The sequence below is a fragment of the Antrostomus carolinensis genome, unplaced genomic scaffold (genome assembly GCF_000700745.2).
Source record: "Antrostomus carolinensis isolate BGI_N321 unplaced genomic scaffold, ASM70074v2 scaffold15, whole genome shotgun sequence".
NCBI classification, from domain to species: Eukaryota; Metazoa; Chordata; class Aves; order Caprimulgiformes; family Caprimulgidae; genus Antrostomus; species Antrostomus carolinensis.
Window position 1 is genome coordinate 1 of NW_010315454.1, and position 27,295 is coordinate 27,295.

General features: G+C 37.1%; 1 protein-coding gene across 1 annotated transcript; it reads left to right on the forward strand.

The window, feature by feature from the left end:
- Positions 1–356: 356 nt before the first annotated feature.
- Positions 357–25,374, forward strand: LOC104524906 (heat shock 70 kDa protein 4L). Its single transcript, XM_010167927.2, is given in 21 exon segments — positions 357–485; positions 1,599–1,687; positions 4,033–4,090; positions 5,355–5,405; positions 5,408–5,500; positions 7,063–7,185; positions 8,657–8,756; positions 10,544–10,677; positions 11,591–11,835; positions 11,922–11,998; positions 13,217–13,368; positions 13,889–13,995; positions 14,393–14,526; positions 15,759–15,961; positions 18,721–18,822; positions 19,330–19,467; positions 20,463–20,588; positions 21,771–21,878; positions 22,963–23,082; positions 23,532–23,693; positions 24,140–25,374. Coding segments are annotated over 21 exon segments (2,646 nt in total). The 3' UTR covers positions 24,335–25,374.
- The last annotated feature ends 1,921 nt before the right edge of the window (positions 25,375–27,295 follow it).

Below are 27,295 nucleotides of genomic sequence, written 5' to 3' on the forward strand. Positions count from 1 at the left end.
TCGGTAACACGCGAGACGGTGTAGTAAGTGGGCGCAGAGATGGGGTGTTGGGGCAGGAAGCTGTCGGAGGAGCACTTCCCCCCTCCCTCACCACCCCGGCTTTTCACTCTTCCGTGTCCTTGAAATACCTCGCCGCGCTGGAGCCACAATGCACATTTTTTTATATATTTTCTTCCCCCCTGTCCTTGTACCACTTTAATTTCGTGTAGCAAAGATCTCGGTGAAGCGCATGTGTTTCTGCAACTCCAGAACGGTTGCCAGGGCTTGAAGCGTTTTCATTAACTATTTTACGATGGAGCGGTGGTGAGACTGGGGAGGAGGAGATTGATTCACCAGGGAAACAGGGAAGTGGGGCGATGAGTTCCCTCTCCGAAACCTGTTCTTACTTGCACCGCGCTGCATCTGCTGGCCCTGGAATACCGAGGGCTGGCGAGGAGGAGGGGGCAGTGGGCAACGTCCGTGATGATGGGATACGATACGCAAGAGTAGGTGGAGATTTTCCTCTTCTGTTTCTATGGGATACGTCTAGGATTTTTAAGAGCTCCATCTGTGGATAATTTTCAAGGAGGATTCAAGGAATTCGTGTAATACTTTGAAAAACTGGGTTTTGGATCGTGCTTCCTTTTATAAAAGGAATTTGTAGCCAACAGCAGGAAGCCGTTTCTGCGATGGGAGGCCACGGTAACTTTAGCATTGCTGTCTTTTTGATCTCGGAGACGCTTGGGTTTTGTTTTGCTTTCAAAGGTTTCTTTTTAAGTACCGTAAGTGGAGTGCTAAAATACATCCTGTCTGTATTAATGGGAATACTCTCTACAATTATTTTTTACTACTTAGAAAAATACACTTCTCGCATTAATTGCCAAGAAGGGATTATTCTTGTGTGCATATTTTATGAGAAATAAAATTCTGGGAGCTTTCAAATTCTGTGGAAGGAACCCCTTGAAATTGTTGCCCCAAGAATCCTCAGGCAGCTGCAATTTCCTTCCCCCTTATGATGAAGAGCAGTCCCAATTCTTAGCTGTTCTTGGAGTGTATTCTTTGCATATAGGCTTCACGTGGATTTCCCTGCATTTAATATTTTTCACATTAACGTCTGAGTAACTGTACTTTCAAGACATTTGCAAAGTGATTATGAAAGGAGTATAAAGCACAGTTAGCAAGATGGCATCTGGAGTGTACAGATGCTTAAATGCAGTAGCAATCTCACATTTTTCTTGGGTTTTTCTTCTCTTTCTCCAAAAGGTAATATAAAACATCCTTTCTGATGCTGTTGTCTTGAGGCAAACCAAAAAAGTAAATAGAAATTTGACAAGTTTATTCCTGCTATGGAAGTTTATCATAGTAACTAAACTTTACTTCAAACAAGATTTGAGTGATGTAGTCAGATCCAACTCGTAAATCATCAAAACTTTTCCGCTTATTACACACAGCAACGCAGTAAATCAACTCTGTACCTTCCTACAAAGATGCTGATGTTATTAAAATACTTAAAGTTAGTTAAGTATATAGTTAATATAAATAGTTAATATTGATGGGTTGTGTCCCAAATACTTGGAACTTACTCCCAGAAATACTTAATGTTTGCTGTGTCTGTGTAGTGTGATATAAAAATACCTGAACTGGCTCTGGACAAGCTAGTACACTGTGATGTGCGGTGTGTTGATAATAAGCCACGTAAAGATACTGGGTTAGGCCCTAAAGATAGGACAGTCCTGGCTGTGTTCTACAGGGCTAATTGCTCTTTCTGGGCAAGGCTAATTAGTGCAGCCAGCTTCCAGTTTTGGAGCTGGTTCAGATATCTGCAATACTGCTGTGGACAGTACAGTATTAGTGTAAGCATACTTCAGTGTTAAGGGCAAAAGTGGTGTAGACTTACGGAAAACACATATTATCACAATTTAATATAGCACTCAAGTCATAAATACAGTGTCCCTGTTGTTAAAACATTCAGGTGATCCTTTATTAATATTGCTTGTCTAAAACCTACATCCTGTAATCTAAGCTATGGAATTGTTAGAATTTGTAAAATATATAATCTTGGAAGCTTTACCACAAGTATTTTAGAAAGAAAGGAAAAAGATTCTGCCATTAAGCCATCCATTTCAGTAGAACTTGTATTTTTTTAAGGCTTTTGGCCTTAGCATCTCTGTGGATGTTAACTGATACTTGGCTTTTTCTGAACTGGAAACTCCAGCAAGTCTCCTGTACACGTTTCTAGCATGTGGGGTGTGTTAAACTCATGGCACATGGCCTTGCCACTGTGGTTTTATGGAAAAACAGTTGCTTGTTGATAGCTCATAATGTTTTAATAACTTCTTTCAGATCATGTGTAATTAGTGTAATCACAAACTGTACTTGAAATTAGGAGGTAGTATCTTCCTCAAAACGATACATGGAGAGGGATGAAATGTCCTTCTGGTGAGGAGAGTTGCTACCTTCAGAAAAGGCTGTGTACTGTTCAGAAGCTGACTTGGGAGTGGTGGGGGAGACAGTTCAGTGGTTGCACTTGTATCCTTATGGTGGATGTGCTTCCTAAAGGGCTGTCTTGGAATCAGCTGAAGCGTTTGGAGCCAAAGAGAGCACGTTTTACTTTTTTGACGTCTCTGCTTCCCAGCCAAGGGAGGGAGAAGCCATCCATCCCCTTGTGCTGGAACTGAATAGTTGAAGTAAACCATGGCAGGAACTCTGGTGGGTTAAGTAGCTTCTGACTCGATGCTTTGTGCTCTGCATAGGGGTATTGGAAAGTAATGCTCTCTGTGAGGAGTCAAATTTCCATATTAAAAAGTTACATATTAGCATTAGTGCATTGTTATCCATAAAATAAATGCTGAATTCTAAATTGCTCTTTTATCTGACTTTTCTTAATTATTACAAAGTATAATTGGGAACTGTGGTGTTAAGGGACATTAAAAATTGTAAAAGCTGTTTGTGAAAGCTGAGCTGAGTGTTTGAAAATGTAGGGCAATGCATTGTCTGTTTGCAGCAGTTAAATCTGGAGAAGGTTTTGCATGTTCAGTGTGGCGTTACAGGAGGAGAGGTTGCTGGATAATACTATCAAATTACATACAGTGCCCTCATTGTAGTCACGACGGAGAGGAGACAGGAAGCAATCTACTATAGTGACCTTTATGCATTCATTAAACAATTAAATTTGAACCATATGAAATCCGAGTTGTATCTGTTATTTACTGTTGAATGGTTTTAGCCAGATCACTTCCCTTTTGGGGAAGGAATTCCGTTTCGAAGTCTGTAAAGTGAAGATGTGGAGATAGTAACTTAGTTCCTAAAGCAGCAGTGAGGCAGTCAGATAGTGGCTGGGCACCTTTGTTAGAGCCAGACGTGACGCTGAGACAGGTGCTCAGCAATAACCTGAGAAGAAGCAAGCTGGAAGGGGCCACGGACCACTCTAGAGCTTCCCAAGCCCTTGGTGATCTCCCCTCTTGCGTGTTTGTAGCGTGTACTTTGGTAGCCCTCAGTCATGGGAAGTGACTTTTTTGTAGAACTTTGTAGAATTGGGCTGTTTAGCAACCTTGGGCTTAGGTTGTTGGGTTTTTGTTCGTTTGTTTTTTAAATTATTTTCTTATGTTTGTTGTTGCTAATGGCTCTTACAGTGTGAATGCGGCACTGCCGGACTTCAGGGTTGCTGGGTGAAGAAAACCTGACTGGTAAAGTTCGGGTTTTTCAATTAAATGTCACAGGCTTCTTCATGATTATAAGCTGTGACCCTAAAGTAGCAATTAATTTCTTACCTTCATGATAAGATCTGTAGAACGCATAAGCTTTTAAAGAACTCCTTAAATGCAATTATAATGAAAACAGTTGCGGTTGCTTGCAGTTCCTGAACTAATTTGCTAAGAACAAAATTACTGGAGTTATACTGCAAGTTCTGGTGCTTCATACAATAATGGTGTTTAGTGCCACATCCATGTTCTGCCACTTTAATTTTTGTGGGTGTTTTAAAGTACCACAGAAATATTTTACATGTTTTCATTTAAAGCTGAATTTCCTTTTTTTCTTTCTTTTTTTTCTTAGAGCATGTATATCTTTAGGATCCAAGACCCGGGCCATTGGGAATGCAGCAAAGAGCCAGGTAAATGGATCAAAAACTCTCTATTAATTACCTGACTTATCTCCTGTTTAAATGTGGGAAGAAAAGTGATGAATGGATTTTATATTTTTCTGTTTTAAAGTACATTTCCTACAATAAGTGTATGTTTCACAGTATTCTTGACAACAAGAATAAGAGTTCTATGCTTATGTTTTAGAAAAGTTGAAACTGAAGTTGAACACAAGTTTGGTATAGATACTGCTGGTTGCTTATGATGTGAAATGAATGCATCTTCATTTCCTGTCTAAGTTTGGAACTTGGAACAGAAGTAAAATTTCTCTAATTCTCTGTAAATTCACTTACAACCTAGGAAAACCTTCCTTTGGAAGGAAAATGTGTAAAAATTCGTAACAGCCCATGTGAATATACAAGTTCAAAATAAATCAGGTTTTAACCTCTTTCTTTGCATCCATGCATCATATTAGCATGCTGAGGACTTCCTTCCCCTTAGTGTAACTGGAAATTTGCCTGGCAGATACAAAGGTAATGGAACCCACTGGCAGTACCGTGAGCAGTCAGTACATGCAGAGGCTGTATCACTTTCATGCTGAGAAACTTTACACCTTTTATCTGAGCTCAACCCCTGAACTTTGCTGGTGAGAAGGTGTCCTGTCAGTACTCTTCCCAGCTATTAAGTTTGCTATTTAAGACAAGTAAACTAGACGAGTTGATCTTGGAGAAGATTACCCTGGAGTAATTTTTTTTTGATAGCTTAAATATTGTGTTTGTTGGAATTTGTTTTTCTGGTCCCTTCTTTACTTAAAAGTCTATCCCTAAAGTAATTAGGTTGAACACTGATGAGAGAACAGGTGTGGGGAGGCTTTATGTCCAGATGGGATCTAAATTAGAGGAGAACTTTGAAGGAAGTGAAATAAATTAATTTGTTGAAGCTTCATTTAAGGTTAACGTAGGTAATAACTTCATTTGTTCCTGCAGCCAGCCATTGCAACAATATGTAATATTGCCTACTGTATCAGAAAGCTCCTCTAAAATAAAAAGCACAGTGAAAATTGATGGCAGCAAGCTAATGGATGTTAAAGGGGGAAGTAAATATGAATTTTTTTAATGGAGAACATAAATTTAAAAAAATAGATGCTTCTTTCTCTCCCTTTTGCTTTCCAGTAAATGTGTGGGGCTTGACATGGGTCTTCAGTATGTGTGTTAAGCCCAACATAATAAGAGTTCCTTTCTGGATGGTCTTCCAGAGTCTGCATGTCGTGAGTAATTTAAAATCTCTTTTGCACAGATTGTCACAAATGTAAAAAACACAATACATGGGTTCAAAAAACTGCATGGAAGAGAAGAGCGTTTGAAGATCCTTACATACAAGCTGAAAGGGCCAAACTTCCCTATGAACTTCAGAAGATGCCGAATGGCTCCGTAGGAGTAAAGGTGAGTGTGTTAGAGCTTTATGCAGAGTATCTTTAGTGGTAGAAATGAGCACTTCGGACCTTTGTCACTTAACTTCCTACTTGAATTTTCCTTAAGAAAACTCTAAATATATTCTTACTCATTTTGAAAAGAAGTGTCAGGTGATAACCAGTACAATAATATGTTTTATTTTCACGGACTCTGCCTCAGCATAGTTTTGCTGTTTCTCATTTCTCCTTCTAATTAATCCACTTCTTTAAATCTTCAGGAAGATGTAGAGTATTTGCTCTGTATAACATCCTCACACCTTCTAGTAATAAAGTAGTGTAAAAAAGGTATCTCGTTGTCTCCCAGACAGGTATGCTATAAAGTATTAATAGCTCTCACCGCAAAAGAGGTTGTTTCATTCACCTTCACTAAAATTGACTGTGTAATAAGTCTGCTGTTACCAAGAGAGATGAAGAACATTTTCTTCCCTGCAGTAACATCTGCTCAAGTACTGTACTTTCTCTGAGATGTCCACTGAGGTTTCTCATCAATCGTATTAGCTTTCTGTAGTCTTATTAGTAGCTTTTCACTTTACCTTCCTAGATTTACCTTCAAATACATATAATTACAGTGTGTGATTATTAGTCTCATATGAGTTTAGGTCTTACAGACATGCAGACCAAGTTTCAGGAAAACAAGATAATGCTCTGAAGAGGTAATCCAAACAAGTTTTTTTTAATTGGATTCCAAACTAAATGGATGGAAACTGCTCTTCTCAAAGTTCAGGCTCTCTGGCTTCAGTCTCTGAGTGTCTCTCTTAGCATCTTAATTTGGATTAGGAGTGCACTTCTGAAGCAGATCTTACCATTGTCCTTACATAGTGCACTTTGACTTGCTTTCTGGTGGGACTTTATACCACACAAAATGAGTTTCTTTTGTTCTGTGTACCTGCTCATGTCATACTAATTGCCAGTGTCAATATAGCTGCTGCTCATCTTTCTGGATTTTCCTGCACAGGACTGTTTGGGATTGCTAGAGAGACAAACAGCCTGTCAGGAATTAAGGACATAGAACATGAAGGCTGAAGACTCAGATGTGTTTCCTGAGCAGGGCAGGACTCAAAATTGTTTTGTTTGCCCTGTCCCCACCTCATATGCTTGAGTGGCCCTTGCAGGAAGCAGATGTTCTTTGGGTTTGCTCCAAATCTCCGTTTTTTGCTAGGACAAATGTGATTTTATGTTCATTATGCATTTTCTGAGTTTTTCTTGGTTGTTTTGTTTTGGGGTTTTGGGTTGTTTTGTTTTTAATTTAAAAAACCTAAACAAGTGACAAAAAAACTGTAGGTTTGTGAATAGCCCCTTGAGGTAATGCAGGTGTTAAGGTTTCCCACAAAACAATTTTCAGCTAAACTGAACTGTCAGATTTGTTGTAGGTAGCACAAATCCCCAGCATTGATTGATAAGCAGAGTTATTTATGTGCAGTCTGGTGTTAAACTTGGTTCTCATTGCTCAAAATTACAAAAAAAAGGTCTAAGTCGCGCATCTTGGAGAAAAGTTGAGATGGTTTCTTACGGAATTGCAATTCTCTGTTTCAGGTGAGATACCTAGATGAAGAGAGACTGTTTTCAATTGAACAGATTACAGGAATGTTGTTGGCCAAACTTAAAGAGACTTCAGAGAATGCTTTAAAGAAACCAGTGGCAGACTGTGTGATTTCGGTAAGTTGTGATATATTTATTGCAATTCTTTCAGTAGGTAACTGTATGGAAGCTAGGACCGTTTATGCCATGGTGTAATGGTAAGAGATAGAAGCAGTGAATAGAAATTTCATCCCCCCCCCAAAAAAAAAATGGACCTTTATTACAGGTTTTTCGAAATGAGTATACTTTTGTAATGGGAAAATTTGTTAAATCAAGAGTGTGTTTTCAGAAAGAACATACTTCTTAAGCTGATCACAGTTGGCCAACTTCAAGTGCTACATATAGTAATCTTGATTACTGCAGTTTCTGTTATAAATGGGAACTGTCCTGTGTATAAACATATTTTCCTCAGTTTCAAAGAACCTTCCCAAATTCCTGTTAAATTTTTATATTGTTATGTAGTTGAACACTGTTGGGTTGCAGTGCAGTTGTAGGGTCATAGTGGCAATTTGAGAAGCCCAAACTACTTGCATTTGTGTAAAGGTCTTTATTTGGCTGGTTTACTTGTTTGTTTGATTTTTTTTTTTTTTTAATCTAGTGTCTTTACCCATGATGGGGGGGTGTAGCTGGAAGACGAGAAGTTTTATTCCTGTTACAAAGTCCTAAATGTCTGCTCTTCACATTGCTTTTGTTTACTGCTTCACTTCTGCTCTTTGTCTGGGGAAAAGTCTGTGCATGAAGTATTGGGGTTATTGCCCCTCTGTCAGAGACATGGGAACTGGAAGGCTGGATGCTTTAGCTGTTAGAAATCCTTGATCTTTTTCTTTGCTTCCTCATGGTATACAAAAACACAGAGAATCCCTCCTGCACAAACAAGGATCCTTGGTGATACGGCACAGTGGTAGCTAACAAAATACACTGAGTGTAGTTCTGTGTCTGAAGTTTGAAGTTGAAGCTGTGGGGACTGATTGCAGTCAGTTTCTAAACAGGCTCTGATTGTGCTTTGGCTGGTTTTGATGGAACTGAATATTGTAGCGCACTGTAAGCTGGCACTGTGGTAGAGGTGATAACTGGAAAAATGGATACAGATTCAGTTGTAACACCCAAGTTTAGGACAGCAGTAAGTTTAGTTTCAGCACCACTGTAGTGCTTCTGCAGTAACTTATTTTAGGGCTATGTATTAATGTTTATTGTGTGGAGTTTGCGCTGCACAAATGTTTTCAGAAACTGGTCGTGATCAAAGACTCATCAGAAGAATCTGAGAAAACATTTTCAGGTTTTTTTTTGTTGTTGTTGCTTAAATCTACTTTGTTTAAAAGAAGTCTGAACGTCACTTCATTTTTTATCATTTTGAAATTTTAATTAAAATATGCACTGAAATGAATTGCCTAGCTGTTTTATTCAGACTACCTTATTAATGTGAGGTTAGCTTGTAACAGTTTCTTGTGGTATTAAAATTTATAGGGTTGCTTAATAGGTAAGTCTGACTTCTTTAAATTAAAAAGTCCATATTTCATAATATCCTGTGTCATTATTTTTTTGGAAACAGGTACCCAGTTTCTTCACTGATGCTGAGAGAAGGTCTGTAATGGCGGCTGCACAGATTGCAGGATTAAATTGTCTGAAGCTGATGAATGAAACTACAGCAGGTAAAGGGCAGCAACACTTCTCTTTTTTAAAAAAAACAACCAACCAACATTCAGGCTATTGAATTTGTGAGGGTGATGCCATTCTCTTGTTACACAACTAGGAGCTTGGGAAAAAAGCTATCCAGGCTGGTACTGCCCAACCCAGCTTGGGAACTGGAAAGACAGCAGCTATTTTGGTGGGGTGGCGTTAGCACTTAACAAGATGTGATGAGAGTTTGGGTTTGCTAACTTGACTACGGTGGCACTTGAAAATAGCTACTCTGCTTCTGAAATAGAGCTGGTATCTGTGCCTACCTCTCTGCTGTACTATATGGAGCTAAAGCAGCTGTATCAGGAAGGCCTGAGCTAGCTTCAGAATCTCTTAATGATCCAGCTGAGGTATTCACTTGACCTAAATTCTCAATTGTTGTATTAAATTACAGTCTAGTACAGTATTATCAGATGTAACCTGCATCTGTCTGAAAGATTAGAGTAAATATGTTATTTAACATAGGTGTGTAGAGGAGTCTTCTAATTTTCTTTCCAGCTTACTGGGAGATAGATGTGCTGGAGTAAAAACAAATCTCATGGAACTATTAGATAAGTACTTTTTTATCATAAGCTATTATTAATTTGAAGTGAAATACATTAAAGGGAAATTTTTAAATGTGTAATCCAAAGATTTTTCATTTTTAAATACTTCATATGTGTGATTTAAAAGCAGATTCTATACAAACTGCATTTTTACAGAGCTTTTTTTGAAAGCAGGCTTGGTGATCATATTTAAAAGCCACTTGAACTGTATGCCTTATCAAAATATCCAAATGAAGTCAGGCATAAGTCAGTGGGACAATGACAGTTTAAAATTAGGGCAGTCCTGTCAGTTGTAGCATTGGCACAACTGTTATTTCTATAAAGTAATTTGCTTACTGCCCTCCTCTGGTTTTGGTGAATTCTAGGGTAGGGTATACAAATATTTTACACTTCATGGGAACTAAAGTTGGAGATGCCTAAGCCAGTAATTTATTTTTTCTTTATTTAAATTCTCTTTGCTTTTAGAAAGTCTCAACCAACTTTCTCAATGAGTGCTGGTATTGAAATATCAGATTCATATAAGCTAGTCTTCTAAAACTTTTTTTAATCTCTTGAGCATGCTTGTATTTCATAATCTCTTGAGCATGCTTGTATTTCATAAAGCTAAGCTTAAAAAATACTGAAAGTAAGCATTTTAAAGGAGAGGTGTAGGCATGAGACTTAAGCCGTGCAGGTTCACAAATTACAATGTTAATTTGACTACAAGCAGAATGGAAATACAAGGTGATGCTACAGTAGTGTTAAACCTTCATGACAGTGAAAAATGTGTGATGAGCTGCTTTATATATGAACAGTAATTATTAAACAGAAACAAAAATAACCAATCTGATAAGTCCTGGATCTAAGAATTTAAATTTATGATGGTTCATATGCTACTGACTTGAAGTTAGTGTTTTCAAGGTGCACAGCATGTAGTTGTTGAAAAAAGATGTTGGGTTTTACAGAATACTTAAATGTCAGTTATATGAATGAACATGAGGTAATTCACTAGTAAATCTATACATCAAAACAGAAATTAAAATAAAGAATGTGTCAACTCAAAATGGTCTTAAAACTTATGACCTTTTTGACCCTTATGTTCTGTATGAGGAGAGTAATGTAGATGTTTAGAAAGAATAAATGTAAGCAGTGTCTTTCTTTTGGTAGTGCTTTTAATGGATGCTTTACAGTTGTATACAGCTTTCCCTTAACTTCTGTGGGGTGGTGTTTTTCAGTTGCACTAGCCTATGGAATATACAAGCAAGATCTGCCAGCCTTGGAAGAGAAGCCAAGAAATGTGGTCTTTGTAGATATGGGGCATTCTGCATATCAGGTTTCAATCTGTGCTTTCAACAAGGGAAAACTGAAGGTAATATTTTAAGTCATATGTAAAATCCCATATTCCTGAAGTGTTTAGTTGAACAATACTCAAAATACTGTTCTGTGGAAAGGTTATTTTGTAAAAACTAAATAACTTTTGAAATGCTGAATACAAAAACTTTGTTTATTTTTAGGCTATTTCAGTAAATCAGTTTTTATAAAATGCAGAAATGAAGTATCCCAAAGCATGTTTTGAAAAGTGCTTGACAATTAAGCATACTACACAGTTGTTGAGACATGTTATATCACTGAAATACTTGTATATTCTGGTAGTTGCATAAACATTGTAGTTATGCAACTGACTTATCTGTGGGAAATTGTTGAACTCCTTGAATTGCTCTACAATGTTTTGGGGTTTGTTTGGGTTTTTTTTCTTCCATCCATGACAGTTCAAGATCTAAACTTAATAGGATGTGAAGTAAAATTGAACAGTCTTCACTTCCTGGTTTGGAGATTTTTGTCTGTGAGCTACTGGTGGCTGAATGTTTTTGTGAACTTGTCTTTGTTAGCAAAATGTAGTCATCTGAAGTCACATGGAAGATTACAGTTTTTTTGTTTTGAGTAAATGACACAGAACTAGTAATAGGTAATAACAAAAGCTATCTTAAGTCTTTTCTTGAGTGAGCTAGTAAACTGAGTTAGGGGCTGTAGTGCGGTCAGAAACAGCATGGTAGATGTGACTATCTTATTTGGGGACGGTAGAAACTAAATTGAGGAGTGATCTTTTTAAGTTGTTCTATCTGGCAGCTGCGTAGAAAATGGTGAGAAAACTATTTTCCCCGTATCAAACCTGGTTTTAAAGTTGTTAACTTAGAAAACTAGTATCTGTATGAAAGCTTTCCCTGTATCTAAACAAACATTGTCTAATAACTTTTAATCTTTGTTCTTTCATTTCTGTGCAGGTCTTGGCTACTACCTTTGACCCTTTTGTAGGTGGTAGGAATTTTGATGAGGCTTTGGTAGACTACTTCTCTGAAGAATTTAGGACAAAATACAAACTGAATGTAAAAGAGAATCCCCGCGCACTGCTACGATTGTATCAGGAATGTGAAAAACTGAAGAAGCTTATGAGTGCAAATGCATCTGACCTCCCACTCAATATTGAGTGCTTCATGAATGACCTTGATGTCTCCAGTAAGATGAACAGGTACTGTGCATTGTTTTCAGTTATGTGCAGTGAAGTGTGGTCCCTAAGCTGTCCTGTAATGTGAAACACTTTCCTTGTTCCTGCAGAGCTCAGTTTGAGCAATTGTGTGCTGCCCTTCTGTCCAGAGTAGAACCTCCTCTGAGAGCAGCCATGGATCAAGCTAGTAAGTCGGATTTAATTTAGGTACTACTTTTGGTTAAGAAAGTAACTAGTAATCCAGTTATCCTAGATCTCATTAATGATTATTTTTTTAATATATTTTTGTATTTATTAGAATTGCAAAGCTTAAGTACTGAAAAGTTAAATGTAAGTTTCATTCATATGCTTGTCATGTATGCATGATCCCATTCCTGCCTCATTTAGTGCACATATCACTCTGCAACCTTGGTTTATTGACCCTCATTCACCCTGTGTAATGGAAGAGGTTGGCGCTATGAAAGATTATTTGATTTAAAACCACAAAACAACCAAACCAAGACCACGATGGGGAAAAACTGTGGTTTTGGGTTTTGGTTGTTTTTGTTTGTTGTTTTTTTTACTGCTACTGTCTGGCCAGCCTGTTCCATATGTGATATGTACATGTCCTCACTGACCTGAGAATTTGGCAGTATATTCTTGAAATAAATTATATGTAGCATGTGCAAATAATTTTTTTTTCCTAATTTAGTATAAAAGAGAGACTTTCACAGGAAAAGATTTTATTGCTAATTCCAGCATCTTCAACTAAAAGAAAGAGAAGAATTCTGCTTATCTTGTGACTTGGCTAGATAACCAATAGAGGAAAAAAGAACCTAAATAACTGCTGAGCAGAGCTGTTCAAGGATTGATAGTGGTTTGAGGTCACTTTATACACATATCTTGAGTTCAAAATTTAAAAGTTACCCTGCAAGCAGAGTTTAATATTTATTGTATATTTTTAGGTAAGGGTTTTGCTTTTTTTTATTTGGCAACCAAAATTAAACCAAACATAAAATGAGGTATATTTGAGTTTCATTTTGTTCTTGTTTGGGAGGGGTGAGGTGTTGTCTAATAGTGCTGGGCTGCCAAAGAAAACCCAATTACACTTGCATTTGTGCACACTGGAAAGGAGATGCACATGGATGATGCATTTTAAAGAACAGCTGTCCTCATTGATGCTTGGCTTCTGCATTTTCCAGGATTATGCAACTAGAAAACTTTGTAGCCTGCAGGAGGGACAGAGAGTTTGAATAGGATACATCATGATAAAGCTGGTTTTAAAGATCTTGTCAGCCGTTGAATATATTTAGTGCTTGTCACAGTGTCTAGATAATAAAAGAACTCTTATCTTTTTTTTCTGTTATCCAAAGGCAGCTTTTTGATATGTTGATGATAACTTAAGGCCATGCACTTTCTTTTCTAGAACTTCAACGTGAAGATATCTACAGTATAGAAATAGTAGGTGGGGCTACTAGAATTCCAGCAGTGAAGGAACAGATCTCTAGCTTTTTCTGTAAAGAGATAAGCACCACGCTAAATGCTGATGAAGCTGTTGCAAGAGGCTGTGCCTTACAGGTATAGTTATTGAAATTAAACTGCAGTATTTCTTGTATAACACTATGTACTAATGAAATACAGCTAACCAAAAGCAAAAGGTGCTGTCACCGGGACAAGATGTAGAGTCTTGTTCTTTCAGCAGTAGGTGACAGCAATGATGTCAGAAATTATTGTATTATACTTGGTAATTTGCTGCTGTGTCATGTTAGAAGGATGGTCTTGCTAGAGGCCTGTTAAATTTGATGACCCAAATTGCTCTGTTTCACTTTTGTATAGTCATTTGGAAGCTTTGCTGGGTACCTTTACTGACAGTCACTGGGGAAAGTAGCATCTGTTACTATTACTTTAATTTAGTCAAATCTTTCAGTTGAGTTAAATTTCTACTAAGCATAGGAAGTTTCTGTAAAAAATTCTGTGATAAGCAGGACCTCTGTGACCTATATGAATTGTAGCCTTTTTGGATTTAGATATTAATTATTTGTACTTGCTATTTATTTGACTACATGGATATAATAAAATTTTGGTCTTTGTTTTCTAGTGTGCAATTCTTTCCCCAGCTTTTAAAGTGCGTGAATTTTCCATCACAGATGTTGTTCCTTATTCTGTAACGTTAAGATGGAAATCATCTTACGAAGAAGGAACAGGGTAAGTTGTATGGTACCTACTAAAAATTGTATATAAAGAAAAAAGTTGAGCTACTAGAAAGACCAGACTTGAAACTGTCATCCACTCAAACAGTTTCTGTTTTCTTGTTTTGCATTAGACCTCTTGTTTTCTGATTACTGCTTAATAATTGGAAATACATGTAAATAAAAAAAGTTGGTGTGAAGTTGCTTAATTTTTGAGAAGTGTGATGTAGGATGCATAGTCCAGCTTTGAGACCTAAAGGCCTTCAGTCTGCAACTCTTGTCACAAACTGCCTTAAAGTAAATTGCTGAGCTGCTTGGTTAGTACGGCTGCTGATCATTAACATACCTTGATTTTGTTTATCCACTGTGTTATGCTCAGTGGCTTAACCTTACTTAATACTTTACCGCTTTAGGGAGTGCGAAGTCTTCAGTAAGAACCATGCTGCTCCATTCTCAAAAGTAATTACTTTTCACAAGAAAGAGCCTTTTGACCTGGAAGCTTACTATACCCATCCACATGAAGTGCCTTATCCTGATTCCAGAATAGGTAAGGACGTGTGAATAAAAATCTGATACCCAGCTCCTGTGGATAATGGGAAAAGTGGTTCTTCTTTTTCTTAAGATATGTTATTTCTGTATTTCCAAGGTTAAAGAAAAGCCTAGGTCCTTTAGAAAGGGTCAGCACAGTCATCTTGTTGTAGATGCAGTGATCAAACAGTATTGATGTCTTTTGGCAGTTCCTTGAAAAAACAAAACAAAAAACTTCGTTCATTCTGTCTGTCTTCATTGTGTCTGCTTTAAAAAAAGCAGGTACAAAGAGTTTAGTGCTCTATCTATCATCTTATTTCTTTCAACCTTTACAAAATGATTAAGGATCTTATGTGTCCAGTAGCGTGAATTTTTCAAAGAAATTGGATCAGAGGAACACTGAGCACTAGAGAGTTATCTGTCCAGACAGGTACCTGCTGTGTCTCTTTCTGTTAATCTGAGAACATAAAAAGGTAAGCATTTCCTGAACTTAAAACATCTGTAGGAGAGTCTGAAGTATTAAGATGGTATGAATAAGTTTCCTGATAACTAATAATATCTTACTTGAAGTTATTAGTAGACTCCTCAGGGTCTTGTAAGTCACAAGTTTTACTGATTTATGAATTGGATATGAACTTGTTGCTGCGTATTTAGCTGTCTATGCAAGAAGTCTGTCATCTTTAGGAAAGAACATTTTCCTTCACGTGTGCAGTCTGTATCATTTACACTCCAATTTCCAGCAAGTTGCAAAACTAAGTATCAACCTCACTGCTTCCAGGAGCCATGAAAAGCACTGTTCATTCTCCACAATGGGTCGTGCATCCGTGTTACCTAATTCAAAGTCTTATATCTCTGTTAACGTTTCATTTTTCAGTGCAAAGGTTGTGTTACGTGGATAAAGTAAACCATTTGAAATTAATCAGAACAATTTCTCTAGTGTGATGGTTAGAGAAGGTTCTACAGAGAAGTAGAACACATCGTAAAGTGTTATCTTGACTTTTTAATAAAATACAGATAAGCGAAAATATTAATTATTAGTTAATGAATAATAATTGGGGAACGAGGTTTTAGTTTATCTAGCTGTAGGTTACATTGTAGAACTGACAGCTAAGTAGGAAGTTTCCAAATAGTTTATTTAAGTTTCATGAAGTAGCTATTTAAATTAACACCCTTCAAGGTATGTTTCTTTTTTTCCCCCTCTTCCACTATGTTTTGGAACAACAATTAAAACCATCTTTGTTTTTTTTCAAGGGCGTTTCACTATTCAAAATGTTAGTCCCCAACCTGATGGCGACAATTCCAAAGTGAAGGTTAAAGTGCGCATCAATATTCATGGCGTTTTCAGTGTGGCTAACGCCTCTATTATAGAGAAGCAGAACATAGAGGGAGATCACAATGACACACCCATGGACACTGAATCATCAAGTAAGAACCAAGGCAGAGATGATGAGCTGGTATGTAAACTTGTAAATGTCTGCACTCCTAATTCTGACAAGAGAGTCAATAATTGGAGATTAAATCATAGTGTATAGCTTTTGATAATTAATACTTCTCCAGCCTTAAATTATTTTATTCAGTTATGTAACACATTTCTTCATGCCTGTTATCGTGACATGTGGCACTAAGAAAGCAAAAAAAAAAAAGTAAAACCAGATTCTGAAGAGTATTTTCAATTTTTTTCATTGTTCTTTACCATCTCTCGTAGTCTTCGCATTACCTAGTGTTGCTATCAAATGGCAACATACTTAATGAGAAACGTTGACAAATGAGTTGTAAAGGTTTGTTTTTCTTCAAGTACTACCTTTTAATTGAGTAACAAATATATGGTATTTCTTTATATATGGAAAACTTGTTTTTTATTATCTTCCTTTCAGTAAGGGCACTTCTTTATATACTTCAGTGTTGGCAGTTCTTGCAAACTTGCTTGTAAGCCTATAGGGGAAAATTACTGGAAATAAATGTGCAACAGCTTTGTCATTAATACTGAGAAATTAACAAAATAGTTCTCTCATTGTAGTGCAAAGAGGATCAACTTTCTTGATAGCGTACTGCATGTAGATCAGCAAGAGTAGTGAGATGCAGCTGTTATATTTGACACTGTGAAGTCAAGGACTGGGTGCCAGGTTGCACTTTGCAGCTGGAAATGGCAGACCAGCAGTGGCCTCGCTGCATGCTGAAAGTAGATCAGCAAGAGTAGGGAGGTGCAGCTGTTATATTTGACACTGAAGTCGAGGACTGGGTGCCAGGTTGCACTTCGCAGCTGGAAATGGCAGACCAGCAGTGGCCTCGGCAGCCTTTTTTTCTTGTGCCCTTCTGTAGCTTGGGGTTTTGGTTATGTCACAGCTCACAGGGGAGAGAGATGATAGCATAGAGAAAAAGAGGATAAAGCAGTGGACAGGCTGCTGCTTCCCACTGCTGCTGTCTTTCTGAGGTTGCAAAGTACTCAGCAGAGTCACTGGTCTCCCAGGCTGTCAGGCATACTGAGGGAGAGCTTCTTTAGGGAGGAAGGCTTTATTTAGAAGCGCTGAATGCATTTCCTCTTAGGGAGGAAGGTTGGACAGAAAGCAAACACTTGGTGGCTTTATTTAGAAGCGCTGAATGCATTTCCTGTCATTATCTTTTAAAATTTGTCCTTAGCACTTGAATATACTGCAGGAATTAGAGCAACTGGTTACACAATTAGCATTACATAATTGATATAAGCAACTCCTTCAATATTATCCTGCTTTCCAGGAATTTTAGCATATTTGAAACGTTAAACATGATGCAGTTCCTTGTGGACAAGTGCTCTGCATCTGATCTCTGTATACAAGTGAAAAACAGTAGAAAGTTATATAGCTGGCATTTAGTGTAGGAGGCACGCTGCACGTAGACCGTTACTAGCATGAGTACACTGTGTTCAGTACCAGAGTAACCACTTCCCTCCTTAGGCTTTCAGTTTGTTGTACTTCCATTCATCTAACACATCTTCTGTTTTACAATGGTGCTTGTCGTTTCCCTCAGTTACCTTTCATTATTGAGGATGATACCCTCAACTCTGAGGAGGAGGTTTGTGGTGTATATATCTATTATTTTCCCCCTCTAGCTTTTCTGTGTAGGCAAAACAGTTCCTTCCAGCTGTTGCCTTTTCTGTGTGAACAGTAAGAACAGTAAATGAGGATTATTATTTTTTTTTTCCCTACTTTGAAGTGACAGAAGTTAAGTTTGGGAAAAGTAGCCTTCTTGTTTTCAACTTTTATTGTTAAAAACTTGCTGAATCAATTAATATAGCTAAACTGCAACGTACACACCTGTGCTAACGTTTGAAATCCTTAAATAGCTTTTTCTTGTATTTTATAGAATGAACAGTAAATTATTTTACATGTATATATAGTTTGTGAATCCAGGAATCTCAATTCCTTGTAATGGAAGTAATCTTAGATGTTTCAGACTTCAGCCACAGCTCATTATTTATTGGTGCTCTGGATGTCCAAGTATTGGAATCATCCTGAAAACTTTAAACTTACCCATTACTATGTTTTAAAAATTTTTTGCAATGGTGACAGGGAATTGTCATCACTACTGTTACTTGAACTAAATCAAGTCATCAGCAGTAGTAATTAGTGATATCTTTTAGATCCTTAAATTTAGAGTAAGGCATAGGTGAACTACAGATAAATAGAAGTTAAACTTTCTTAAATCTGGGTGGCAGGGAGGGAAGACGGTTGTGTGCTCCAAGAGGCTACTACTGAAACTAATTTTTATGGTCCTGTGAGACAGATGCAGGTAACAATTAGGATGACTAAATTACTTCTGCTTTGGATTACAAACTTGAAAGTTTAGGTGAAAATGATAAAAGGTTGAAAGTTCTGGCTGTTCCATAGAGAACCTATTGCTATTGCCTGTGTTGGTGGTGTGCTGCTAGAATGTTCTTGGCGTACATTTTATATGTATTTATTTCTGATGTAAAATGAAGGGAGTATTCACGGGACTTTGTGTAATTCTTTAGCTGGGGACAGATGGCAACATCATTATTTCAAGGGGGACAGGCAGAACAGAATTTCCATTTAATTTGAGAAAGACAGAAATACAAAATGCCTGTATAAACATGGTGAATCAAAAATTCTTAAGATTGATTCTTAAGTCCTTGTAGTATCTGTGACCTACTGTAATTGATGTCAGTCTTAAATCATACAGCAAACCTTTGCATTCAGTTATGTAACTCTTTTTCTAGGATAAAATGCAGGTTGATCAAGATGAAGGTGCTCAGAAAAGTCAAGCTGAACAACAGAACCAAGCAGATGAGGAAACTGAAAATGCAGGAACAGAAGCAAAAGTTTGTATTCAGTATTGATAAGGAAATGTAATGTTGCTTGCCTTAAGACTTCTCTGGCCCAGTATTCTCAATCTTACTAGTTGCAAACCTGGGACTATATTTAGAGTACAGCTATATTGAAATGGTTAAGTTAGGAATCTTTAGCACTTTGATTTTCAAGATAGTATAGACGATTAAGGCTTTGAAGTAAGTTTCTGTTAACCTAGTTTTATAGTGAAGATGGAATCTAGGCGGGAAACATGAAGACAATTATGCAATGCCTTTAGCTTCTGAACGGGTTTTCTCAACAGCTCTTCACATTATATTTAAAGAAAATTCTACCAGTTTGGTTCAAAACTAAGGTAGTGGTGATTCGGAATAGCAGAGGAATAATTAGGAGCTTCATTTCTGTATGATTAATTTGTTGCTGTCATACTAGTTTCATTTGTCTCTTTTTTATTTTTTTGGCATAAATGTAGTAATATGTATATTCTTGAAAGTTTCTTAGTAGTGTAAATCTTTTTATAGGCTGCTTCTGGAGACAAGCAAGATCATCCAACCCAGCCAAAGCCTAAAACAAAAGTGAAGAGTATTGACCTACCTATACAGGCAAGCCTCTATAGACAACTGGGACAAGATCTTATCAATTCTTATATAGAAAATGAGGTAAGCAGCAGAAACAGATGACCACTCAAATTAATTTACCTGTAAATAACTACCTAGAAAATATTTGTAGCCATAAACTTCTTATCTCATTTAGAATTCCTTGAGGGTTTGTCCTTAATTGTAAGGGGTTTTGTTTTGGACTGTAAATAACTACCTAGAAAATATTTGTAACCATAAACTTATGTCATTTAGAATTTCTTGAGACTTTGTCCTTAATTGTAAGGGGTTTTGTTTTGGTTGGGGTTTTTGGAGAAATTAATCGGTCTCACTAGACTTAGCTACTCAGATGTCTGAGTTTGACCTATTAGCCTGGCATTACCCAAAGTATCAATTCTGTTCTGAGGCAGGAAGTGCCTAGGATGCCTAGGATTGCCAGTAAAGGCTGCACAGTACATTACAGGAATGCTAATTATTATTGACTGACCTGATACTGGTCAGGAGTAGCATTTGCATGGTTCTCTGGTGCTTTACAGAAGCTGTGTCCTTAGTTATATCACATTTTTGCCTTTCAAGTCCTCCATCAGCAGGGAAATATTATAACATATAGAAAACCTGCCTTTCAGAGGATCCTTTCTCAACTTTCTATGTTCATGTCTGTGAAGATCCCACCAGCATAAGCTCCTCTTTGAAAGATGGTCAATCTGAAGAATAAAATATGAAATAATTTTTGTAGGGCAGAATGATTCCTAGTGACTTCCAAGCCAGAGTCAAGACTTATCTTTACTTCTAGTCCTGTCTGTGGTGGTCAGATCAGAGTTGATACCTGATCCGTTTATGTTGAAGCACTTGCCAAACAGCTTCCAAATATGAACTCATTTTTCCCTCCTTCCGGTTCTGCCTGTAGTGAAGATGACTTACACAAAGGTGAAAATTTTAATCAGCAGTTGTGAATTAGCAGGCTTCTGCAAAGTTCTGTGGTACAGTTTCAAAAGAGTAGTCATTAAGCTTGACGCTTGAAATGCTTTTAGTTTTAAATAAGCTTTTCTTCACCCTAGGGGAAGATGATGATGCAAGACAAGCTTGAGAAAGAAAGAAACGATGCTAAGAATGCTGTTGAAGAATATGTGTATGACTTCAGAGACAAACTGTGTGGAGTCTTTGAGAAATTCATCACTGAAGAAGTAAGACTTGCCTGTGTATTTCAACTGGGGAAAAAATTCCTCTGTATTTATAAATTTTAAGTGTGGGTTATGTGGAGGCTGCAAGTGTCTCTTGAACTTGTTTCAGAATATAAAATGAATTAACTTCACAGAAGTGAAGTTCAAACTACACTTACACCTGACATTTGGCAAGCAAGCGTGCCAAGTTCTTTATTATCTGAGAAGTTATCAGTGGCAAGAAAAGATTTGGGATGCAGGTGGAAAATAGAAATCCTATGGTGGGGGTGGGTAAGCAGGACAGATCACCATGAGCCTCTAAATGGGGTGAGTGGGAAGGAATAAAATGAAAATGAGCAGAAATTCAGTGCCTGTAGCTCTGTGCTTTATTGTCTGACTTCACTAACTTAGAAATACAATTCTTTCTCTGCTTAAAAGTCCAAGTAAAAGGTGATGAAGAAAGCTGTATGCTGGGCTTTGCAAAAGCAGTATTGAAAGAACACTTGACCCATAATCCTTTCTCTGTAACAGCCATCTAAATAAAAGTTGCTGGTACACAAGCAGCCCATTGCTGAAACAACAGATGTCCAGCAGCAGTTTTAAGGTCTACTCTCTGGATTACTTGATCTTCAACCCAGCAACACAATACAAACACCCCTCCCAGTATAAACTCGAGGGTGTGAGACTCTTTCCTATACCAATTTCAAAACAATCTCTTCTATAATAATTCTCTAAGAATTTTTTTGTTATTTCTTCTAATTATTTCTATAATTACAAATTAAAATCTTGTTCATAGCCAGTACAGTCCAATTAAAAAAAAAATAACTTCAACTATATGTATAGTGTCCAAATTGGCCAGGTCTTCTTCCATCCTGCTATCAGAGAACTTGAGAAGCAGAACTTTCCATGTAAAGATAATATTCAAGAATGTTGAGATGCATGTGCTTTCTTATAAAATCAATCCTGAAGCTGTGTAACTCCCAGAAACTTCACCTGCAACTCAGATTAGTAGGGCTGTCTTGCCTCTCTTAATCACTCTGTAAAAATCTTGCCTTTGAAGTCTGTTAGTTACCATTTTCCTTCGCTATGACTTTGAATATTTTAAACAATCTTTTTTGGAGTAGAGTGGTTTTTTTGTGTGCTGGGGGGAGAAGTCTCATTTGCCATGTTCCCTTCTCAAGTAAGTATCCCTAACTTGTTTCATAGGATTCAAACAAGCTGAGCTTAATGTTGGAGGACACAGAAAACTGGCTTTATGAAGATGGAGAGGACCAGCCAAAACAAGTATACATGGATAAGCTTCAGGAATTAAGAGTAAGGTTTTATGTTACTCTAGAAAAATTGTGTGTGTGCTTGGTGGTGGGGGCATTTATGTAAATATATATGGCTAAGTAAGCAAAGCTTTTTTAATGAGGGATGTGTGTGTGCCTACCCATATGTGAGTTTTGTAAATCCATTAAGTATGGACATTGAGGTTGTATCTGGATGTAATACAGTTATGAAATAAAATAATATTTAGAAATAGAAATACAGTTTATTTTAATGTCAGTTGTGCTCCTAATTTGAAAACAGTCAAAATGAAGCAGACTGTCACTAGTGACAAAAAATATTAATTGCTCTGGGAATTTTCTGTCAGTCTTGTTACAGTCCAAAAGAGGCTTTTGAGTAGTTTGACTGGCTCTCGTAGGTGTTCAGAATTATACTCCAGAACAGATGCTCTGGTTTCCAGTGATCTTCTATAACTATCATAAAACTGAATTTTGGTCTAATTTCTAATGATAAAGGCTGAAGAGTGCTGTAACAGTAGCTTCCACTGTATCATTTTATTAGTAATAACAAAAAACCCCAAACCCTTAAATACTTCAGAATTTAATAATCTAATGGGAAAATGTGAATTCTGATGAATAACTAACTACTCTGTTGTAGTAAGTTTAAGTATGTCTCTAGCTCTTGGGCTCCACTATCTTCTCTCAAGTCAGATTTCCTTTAGGGGAGGGATAACTGACAGAAACAGGAGTGTAGATCCTGGCAACTGCGGCCTTGCCTGGGTGCCAGTACTCAAAAGGGGGTAAAAACACAGTGGATAAAACTAGATGTTTTCAGATTCACCCATTCATGTAAATTTTGTCTTGTTTCTCTTCAAATGCATTGTTCCAAATGCCCTTCTTGCTGCAAATAACTGCAAAATACTAATCCTAATAAGGATAAGCACTACCTCTGTGTTTAAACTTCTGGGCTTTTTTGTTGTTGTTGTACTAAAGCAAAATGCAAAGATTAATCTCTTGAATGGGTGAGAAAAGGATTTAAAGTCAGCTTTCCTTCAAATGCCACACTTTATTCTTAGACCAGACTAAAGTAAACTTGTATTTTGTCACAATCTTTGTGCTTATATTTCCAGAAATTTGGACAGCCTATTCAGGAAAGATACATGGAACATGAAGAGAGACCAAAAGTTTTAAATGAACTGGGAAAGAAGATTCAGCTCCTTATGAAAGCAGTAGAAGCATACAAAAATAAGGTAGAAGCAAATTACTTAGGGAATGGACTAGAGATTTTGTGTTTAAAAAGAAGTCCTATAGGATTACCTTTTAAGCTGCTTGAAAATGGCTGTTTTGCCTCTGCTCCTGAGAACTTTTAAAACTACTGCATTGCTAGCAAAAATGGTTTCTTTATGAGAATAAGAATTAAAGATGGTAGCATTTTTTTATGGTGACTTGTACCACTTGAAATGAGTATCTTGAGTTATGGCTGTTACCATTGTTCCTATAGCTTACAAGACTTATCTGTTGGGGTTAGTTAATCAAATTATAGTAAATCTTTTTCCTTGCAACTTCATCCTAAACACTTGTTTAAAAACTACTTCTGTTGGGTTGTAGCAATGTTACCCTATTATATTATGTGTCTATGAAATTCTTAATTGGGTGTCAAGCATATATTAATTGATGATATAAATATCTTGCTCCTTAGGATGAAAAATATGATCATCTAGATCCTGCTGAGATGGAAAAAGTTGAGAAATATATTAGTGAGGCTATGACTTGGTTGAACAGCAAAATGAATGCCCAGAACAAACTAAGTCTAACTCAGGATCCAGTTGTCAAAGTGGCAGAAATACTGACAAAATCTAAGGTAAATAAATAAATAAAAGTCATTGTATATGTTGCATTCTAATAAGTTAACAAGATTGTGGCTTATATTCTGAGCTAGAATATTATAGTTGCAGAGATTTTAAAGCTATTAAAAGATCCATACAGAGGAAGCAGCAGTTTTATTGATGTTCAGTTCTGGCTTTTGATTTACAGCAGTACCTCTGAATAACCATTTTTTAAAATATCCTGAGTTACAGCACCAGGCTTGCTAGAAAATAGCTTACCATATAGGCTTTTCAAAGTGGAAGTGCTTTAGCTAGTGAAAGATTTTATTTTAAGCTTCTAGACTTGATAGAATTGAAACGTCTAGTCCTTGAAAATTAGGTTTCAGGTCATTATGAACCTGAAACAAATTTGAGATGTTCTAGTTCAATGCAATTACTGTGCCACGAAATGAACTTGCTCTCTCACTTCTGTTACAACTAGGAGTTGGATAGCTTCTGTAATCCCATAATATACAAGCCTAAACCGAAGATAGAACCTCCCAATGATGGGCAGCCAAAAGCTAATGGGGAACACAATGGACCAGTGAACGGACAGAGTGGTACCGAAACAAAACCCGAACCGGCGAAGGACAATTCTCAGCAGACCAAACCACCTGGAGAAATGGAAGTGGACTAAATCTTGCATTTCTTTTATTCAAATTAAAATAGTGCAAGTAACCACAGGGTCCATTCTTTTTGTCTGGTACACACCTCAGATGTTCAGTTACTCTTAGCCAACCTTTTGTCATTTGTTGTTGAGTAGTTTTGAAAGTGTTTTATATTAAGTACACCTCTGATGTTCATTTCCACTGATGCTGCTTATGTGGAGCTTTAGCCAAATGTAGATTGTATAAGTCAGTTTAAGCTTTCCCAATATATTTTATATCGAACATACAGAATTGCTATATAAATGGCAACAATCTACCTTATTTAAAGCTTTTATTGTGGATAAACCTCAGCTCCTTTATTCAGGAAAGGATACTGTATTGCACTACTGATGCTCAAGTGTAGATCTAATCGCATCTTTATTTTGGAAAAATATTGGAATTGAAGTGACAAAACTTGTCACTTGAAGCACTGACCTTTTCTAGTTACTGTATTGTTATAATTTAAATATTAAAATAGAGGTTAGTTGGCATACTAGTCAATCTTGTTGATGTACCATGAGAATTGTATGGTCTTTTTCATATAAACTGAATAATACAAGCTTAAACATTTTTTAGAATTCCATACCACTAATAATCTTAGTTACAAAATGGTAGCATAATGGCTCTGCCGCGTGCTGAAATTAAGTGAATGGTCTCAGTGCACATTGCTGTACATAACATACTGTGCTTATGATAAGATGGTGGCAATGATAATAGTACGAAAGGGTACAATATACAAGTACTGTTGCATAGTTTTCCCTTGAAAATGTCTTACTGCACATGTTACTATTTCCACTTCCTTTGTTTTGAATGCAATCTACAGCTTGGGCTGGGGAGGAGAAACAACAGAAATTGTGCTGTGAGCTGGATATTAGCACCCTGCTTTTGAGGTTGCTTAAATGCTGTTTGTTGCAAACTTGAAAGAAATACTGAGAGCTTATTTAAGCCTTGTTACTCAGCACATAAACCTTTGATCGAGGATCAAACTGGATACTATTACCCCAAAGATGGAATCTACTTGATGAACTTGCATAGCTTACCAGCTATCTTTGGTCATTTACTTGATGTAATGAAAGTGTCTATAATGTATTACACAGTTGAGTCATTATTTTCTTTGATGCATCTTAGACATTGTCAAGGTCCAGTGTACGTCTGTACATTCTGAATGCTTCTGTCAGTCACAGAGGTACTGTAGCACTTGCTAGAGCAAGTCACTCTTCTTTTGACTTTAAACAACTCTTCTATTACCAGCATAGGAGTGGGCTACTCCATGAAAAGTGGCTTCATAGTCAAGTCAGTGTAAGAGACTGAGATCAGTTGCAGTATAACATTTCAGTGACTTGGACTCCATTGCAGAAATGTATTAAGGTGTTCAGGGTGTTAATCAGGCATTTGTGCAGCAGTTCTCCTCTACAAGCTTGTTGCTGTTGTAAACAAGTGAAGGGTCATGCTTTTGTTTCTGGCTTTGGCAGCCATTTTATTTCCATTTAATCTCGAACTGTGCCCTTCATGTTCTACCACTGTTCATGTTATAAAGAGTAGTCTGTCACCCAAGCTAGAGTTGATAGAGGTGAACTGTACTCTCAGATACCTTCACAGAAAAAGGCAGCATCAGTTATGGCTGCATATAAACCTGCTAAACTATCTCAAGTGCTAGAGTTGTATCTTCATGCCTGACACTGACTGAGATGCATGTACTTTGCTGTACTCCTCTACACAATCAATTGGGGATGGTCTGGCACCTGGAGTTTACATATTTAAAAGCCCTTGAACAAAAATTGAGTAACCCTGAAGAGAGCTGCAGGTACTCTGCAACCTCAGTCTTGAACTGTGCCACTGTAGTCACACATCTTGGGCACTGAGGGAGCAACTGTACTTCAGTGTCAGTTAAGACATCCTAAGTTTAAGTCAGTACATGACTGAGCTAGCTTTGGTTACATAGGCTTTAACATCATGAATATCTTAATGGCTTTACCACAGCAGCGTAACAAGTAGCATTCTTCAGCATTGGCTTCCTCAAGCCCAGCTACATGTTAATTTGTCTAGTAGACTTCCTGATACCTGGCAGAAGAGCTCAAACAGTAGAAGTCTTCAGTGTAAGCTCTCCAACAGCTAGAAGGTCATGTGGAAGAATAGAAAGTCTGCTCATGGCCATCAGATACTTAATATTACATTACAAATGTCTGAAGCAATTCTTAGGCATAAAGGCTGGAATAATTCTATAGCTGCTTAATATGGCAAGCTTAATAGCAGATATGGTTAAGACAAGCAATTGTAGTAAGGTTTTCTTACTAGAATAGGGGTTTTTTGCTGTGCATCTGCTCTGTCTCTAGATCCCTGGTGAAGAGGAATGCTACCCACAGACTGCCAATGGCAACTGGTTGCTGATGTACATGTTAAGACTCCCATTTGGAAGGGCACAAGTGTTCTTTCCATAGTAAGCTTCACATAAACATGTGAAGATATTACTTGTTAATAGGTAATCTCTTTTCTGCTACAAAGTGGAGATTTTACCAGGATGCAGATTTAAGGTTCTCAAGTACTTATGTAAGCTTTGCCCAACTTGAATATGAGGTTTTGTTGGACTCACTGAGTTACCCTGTGGCTACCCTGACAGCATCAGAATGAATATCTCGCAATGTAAAGTTTTGTTTGGGAGCCAACAGTAGTACACTACTCTGCATCTTGGGTATTTTAAAAGCAGTTATTTGTTGCTAATTTTTTTTGTTGAGGGCAAGATACGTTTCTAATGTTTGAAAAATGTTCCCCCCCATCCCACAAAAAGAAAAAAAGAGGAAGCAACACTATTATTGTAAAGGCAGTAGAGTTTTGGGTATTAAAAAAAAAAAGTTAATCACAATCTACAATTTAATGTAAAAATTTAGCTACAAAACAGCATAAATACTTTGTTTAATTTTTCCAGTAACATTCTTTCCTTTAAAGAAGACTGA